Below are 5,514 nucleotides of genomic sequence, written 5' to 3' on the forward strand. Positions count from 1 at the left end.
TTTTTCTTTCATGAATAAAATCAAGAATATTTTGTGGAATATTTAAGTTACATTTTTTCTTTAATTTTATCTTTGGTACACATTTTTCTATAGTTCTTTTAAAAACTGCGTCCATATTTTTGACGCATTCCTCAATTTCATTAACACTCACATTCCTGTCCGTTGGCAAGCAGTGCAACGTAAGTTCCCTACTTAACATCTGGTTCATTAACTTTACGTTCGTACGTTCCCAGCATGGAATAATTACCGGAGGGGCTTCTATAGTGTCATTCGTTGAAATAATGATCTCCACGGCATCGTGATCTGAATCATAATCTAATGTTCTTAACTTATTGTGAAAATGTTCGTGAAATTTTACCGTCACAAAAGCTGAAACTAAGAAATTATCTAAAAATGAGTTACTGACCGATCGTGACGGGTATCTTGTTGGAATAATTTGCATTAATGGAGATTTATCTAACCACCTAGCTAACTCGATTCCACCATTGTTTGCGAAGGAGTCCCCCCACCTAGGATTTCTAGCGTTTAGGTCTCCACCCAATACAATTTGATTCGCCGAAATTGCGTTTAATATTTTAGTTAAATCATCATCTAATAGTTTTTGCCGCGGCGTTTTGTACATAGCCACAAATTCTATTTTTTCGCCACCCACCAATTCAAGTTCAACACCCACATTTTCAATACTAGTCGAAACAGTGGAAATCTTCGAATATCTGTAGCAATCCTTAACACAAACTGCAGTGCCACCTCCTTTGCCAACATTACGAAACTGCGCTATGAAATTGTACCCATCAAATGAAACCTTGTGTCTGATGTTGAGACAATGCTCAGCTATCAGCACCACATCTGGATTGTGAGTTTTTAAGAAAATATTAAAAAAATGACGCTTCTGTCTAGATATTAAGGAATTTACGTTTATAAAAATGCATTTAAGGTTTTTAACCATCAAGACGTAAAGTTAAAAACAGGTTAAAGAGTGCTTCAGATTTTTCTTCATCCTTGTTAATTTTTTCGTAACTCTTCGACAATTTTTCAATTTTGGTCAGGCAACTAAAAAAATCCTTGCCCAGAAGGCGTTTACAATCAGCATTTATTGTATTAAATTTATTTTCAAAAATAACTGTTTGTGATTGCCGAGCCGGCGAAGATAATTTAGAAGCATACGAAATATTTTTGTTAACGTAAGATGAAGCTGTGGGACGCGTTGTTTCATTGTTCACTTTTAAATTTTTATTGTTTACCTTAGATTTGAGCCTACTGATTATTTCAACCCTTTTAGGGCATTTTTTATCATTGGCCGTATGACCCTCTTCAAGGCAATTTGCGCACTTGATCGGTAGTCCCACTCTTTTGACGACGGTACCCGACGATGGGTCAGTGTAGACATATTCAGAAATGTTGAGATGCTTGGGCGGAACTTTGCAGTTGCCTGGCCCATGCGACTCACTGCATTTGACACACCTAAATGGCATGCTGCAATTACTTGCCACGTGAGAATAGCGCTGACAGTTTTTGCATTGAATGGGGGAGTCGTTTTTGAAACCTTCAAAGCTAACTTTGCAATTCAGTATGTATTGTATTTTTTTAAACTCTAAAAGATTGGATTCCCTTGAAAGTTGTACCAACCAATTAAATTTAAGTTTTTTTACGTTTATTACTTTTGTATTTAAATCTAAACTATTTAAGTAATCGAGAACTTCCACTTCATCATAAATATGTGAAAGTTTCTTTATTATTAAAGTATATGGCTTAGCCTCATTTGGAGTGAAGGTATAATGATTAATTTCATTATTTATTAAAAATTTTTTTACTATGTCATACTCTCCAAGAGTGGATGCACTTATATGCGTGACATTTTTATTAATAATGTTGAAAGAAAAATTTTTGTGGCCCAAAAGTCCACCAAGTCGTGAAGATATTTCTTTTAAATTAATATTGTAACACACGAAAATTGGAGGTTTACTCCTTTTAATTATTTTCTTAGAACTTACATTATTGACTGCTCCCAAAGAGGGCAATAAATTCGATCGAGGAACACCTTGCTTCGGAGTTGATGCCGTTTTAAACTGATGTCCGACCTCTGTATGCTCATCTGCTTCTTCTTCATCCATCCCACTCAAATCAGTTATTGAATGCTGATAATTGTAAACCGCAGTTGCAGTCTTTTCAACCTGCGTTATTACGCTTTTATTAGTTTCGTTGATTACTGTGTCATGCACATTTCCATTTTTAGTATTGTTTGCAACTTCATAATTTTTTAATCGATTTTCAAGTTCATTAATTTTCTTTGAAAGTTCTTCATTGAGTACAATTAATTTTTTGTTGAATTCCACAATTCTGTTATAATCATCTCTTTTATTAGAGTACATTGAATCACCGTCAGCCAATTCTTGGCTCTCACGACGTCGTTTCTTACGATTTTTTTTATTTTTCTTGTTAGGTATGTTTGCATTGTCTACGGAATTTTGAGACTTTAGCCCATTAACTTCCGCATCACTACCTCCTCCAAGAGGAGTAAAAATATTTGTAGCGTCCATTTCGCAAAATTGTTCACAGCACAACACACAATGCACTGATTAGTTTTAAATATTTGTATTTTGTATTTTGTATTCACAAACACAATATGTCCAATAAGTGTCAATATTTTATAACCACTTTCCGCGTTTGCCGCGACCAGTCATTTTTTTTTATATGTATATGTATATTTATTCACTAGTAGAGAACACAAACACTGCACTTCACCGAAATCGGTAACACAATTCTAATCTCCTAATCCCTGATACTGCTTGTGAGCATACTGTGAAGTGTTTTATTAGTGAAGTGAAAAGTGAAAGAAAAATAACCAAAAATGTCTGGTCGTGGTAAAGGTGGCAAAGTTAAGGGAAAGGCAAAGTCTCGTTCTAACCGTGCTGGTCTTCAATTTCCCGTCGGTCGTATTCATCGCTTGTTGCGCAAAGGCAACTATGCTGAACGTGTTGGTGCCGGCGCTCCAGTTTATTTAGCTGCTGTTATGGAATATTTGGCGGCTGAAGTACTTGAATTGGCTGGTAATGCTGCTCGTGATAACAAAAAGACCAGAATCATTCCACGTCATTTACAATTGGCCATCCGCAATGATGAGGAATTGAATAAACTGCTGTCTGGTGTGACCATTGCTCAAGGTGGTGTTTTGCCTAACATTCAAGCTGTACTTTTGCCCAAGAAAACCGAAAAGAAAGCTTAAAGTGTACATTGCAGTCAATTTAAACATTTCATCCACGCAACAAAACCGTCCTTTTCAGGACGACAAAATTCATTTACAAAGAGATTAAATATATTTTCTTAAAAATAGTTGATTAATTTTCATTTATTATATGTGCCAATCAAAGAAATTTTATATGTATATTGTGTGCATATAAAATCAACAACCACTTCGAGAGTCCAAGCGCTTGGATTCGCGCCAAAATTGTCCCTTATTTAGAAACTGTTTTTACACACGTGTACGTACAATAACTGAATAAGCCACAGTGGATACAGAATAATTGCACATACATACATATTTAGGTATACTTTTACGTATATATGTACATACATACATATGTATGTACATGCACATGCATACAACTAACTAACAGCGTCACTGAAATGCAAAAGGTACAGTACACAAATTTATACCTCGCAAACGAGTGAAAATCGGTAGGTAAAATACTAATGTTGTAAATATGTATGTATATTCGAAATAAAACGATTTTTGATAATTAAAACTTTGATGATCTTTTGTTTAAAAAATTGTGGCCCTGAAAAGGACCGTTTTTTATAAATTGAGATTTTTCGTTCGTAATTTATTTAAGCACGCTCTCCACGAATACGTCTAGCCAGTTGAATGTCTTTGGGCATAATTGTGACGCGCTTGGCATGAATGGCGCACAAATTGGTATCTTCAAATAAGCCAACTAAATATGCTTCGCTTGCTTCTTGTAAAGCCATAACAGCGGAACTCTGGAAACGTAAATCGGTCTTGAAATCCTGGGCAATTTCGCGTACCAAACGCTGGAATGGCAATTTGCTGATCAACAATTCAGTACTTTTTTGATAACGACGAATTTCACGCAAAGCCACTGTACCGGGACGATAACGATGTGGTTTCTTTACACCACCAGTCGCTGGTGCACTCTTACGGGCAGCTTTTGTTGCCAATTGTTTGCGTGGTGCCTTACCACCAGTCGATTTACGGGCTGTTTGCTTTGTACGAGCCATTTTCTACTATTCACTTTATTCAAGAAAGAACACTAACCCTGATTAACTGTACACTGTACTAATATTAAATAATACCTTAGCGTCAGTGTAGAAATAATAATATACACAAAAACGTTTCTCCCGTTCATTGCTAAAGTAGTATAATGGGGTTGAGATATTACATACCGTCTTCAAACGCGACACAACACAAAATTTGTCAATGAATATATGCGCTAAAAATGTACACTGAGCTTTTCTTTACCTTTCAGCAAAAGCCGGAGAAAATTTTTGTTATAATTTGTTAAAAAAACCTAAGGCAAAGTCTCCCTTGTTGATATGATTATCATGTGCTAAGAAATAGTTTTTCGCATTTTCTGACAAACGTGTAATTTTGAGTTGCGTTCCTTTTGAAGACGGTGCGCGAATATTTTCGTGTCGAAACGAGATAGAGATATATTTTGTACTCTATTTGTGTATCTTGGTTGTTCATTCGGCAACATACGATTCTTGTATAAATACAGGCACTTTTTAGTTCAGGCATTAATTGTGTTACCGATTTCGGTGAAGTGCAGTGTTTGTGTTCTCTACTAGTGAATAAATATACATATACATATAAAAAAAAAAAATGACTGGTCGCGGCAAAGGTGGTAAAGGTTTGGGAAAAGGTGGTGCCAAGCGTCATCGTAAAGTTTTGCGTGATAACATCCAGGGTATTACCAAGCCAGCTATTAGACGTTTGGCTCGTCGTGGCGGTGTGAAACGTATATCTGGTTTGATATATGAAGAAACACGTGGAGTTTTGAAGGTATTTTTTTGGAAAATGTTATCCGTGATGCAGTCACTTATACCGAACATGCCAAAAGAAAGACAGTTACAGCAATGGATGTTGTATATGCTCTGAAGAGACAAGGCCGCACTCTGTATGGTTTCGGCGGTTAAATAAATTTTGCGGACAATAGAAACATAATAAAACAAAAAACGGTCCTTTTCAGGACCACAGAATTTTTAACAAAGATTAAAATATTTTTGACCAATTAAATACAAATCATACTATTTTGTAATTTTACAAATAATAAATAAATAAATGTGCATACTTATTCCATACAGCGTGTTTGCTATGTATGCGTACACACGGTATGCGTTCGTGTTGTTACGAATTATACCTGCCAGCAACGGCGCACCACTTTCCTCTGAAATTCAAACGATTTACAAACACATTCACAACTTCTTAGTCATCTAACCCATGATACCAAAAGGAAGTTTAAAGGAGGTAGTTTAAGTAAACAACTCCAAAGTATC

General features: G+C 35.7%; 3 protein-coding genes across 3 annotated transcripts; 2 read left to right on the forward strand and 1 right to left on the reverse strand.

Moving 5' to 3' along the window:
* The first annotated feature begins 2,804 nt into the window (after positions 1-2,804).
* Positions 2,805-3,291, forward strand: LOC118756429 (histone H2A). The gene has a single exon (XM_036491194.1). It carries the CDS (start codon positions 2,849-2,851, stop codon positions 3,221-3,223), a length of 375 nt encoding a protein of 124 aa, XP_036347087.1. The 5' UTR covers positions 2,805-2,848; the 3' UTR covers positions 3,224-3,291.
* Positions 3,292-3,768: 477 nt separating this feature from the next.
* On the reverse strand, positions 3,769-4,290 carry LOC118756428 (histone H3-like). The gene has a single exon (XM_036491193.1). It carries the CDS (start codon positions 4,234-4,236, stop codon positions 3,826-3,828), a length of 411 nt encoding a protein of 136 aa, XP_036347086.1. The 5' UTR covers positions 4,237-4,290; the 3' UTR covers positions 3,769-3,825.
* Positions 4,291-4,601: 311 nt separating this feature from the next.
* On the forward strand, positions 4,602-5,217 carry LOC118756431 (histone H4-like). Its single transcript, XM_036491195.1, is given in 2 exon segments — positions 4,602-5,023; positions 5,026-5,217. Coding segments are annotated over 2 exon segments (312 nt in total). The 5' UTR covers positions 4,602-4,840; the 3' UTR covers positions 5,155-5,217.
* Positions 5,218-5,514: the final 297 nt, after the last annotated feature.

Source organism: Rhagoletis pomonella, unplaced genomic scaffold, assembly GCF_013731165.1.
Source record: "Rhagoletis pomonella isolate Grant_MI unplaced genomic scaffold, Rhpom_1.0 Rhpom_scaffold_10235, whole genome shotgun sequence".
In the NCBI taxonomy this organism is placed as follows: Eukaryota; Metazoa; Arthropoda; class Insecta; order Diptera; family Tephritidae; genus Rhagoletis; species Rhagoletis pomonella.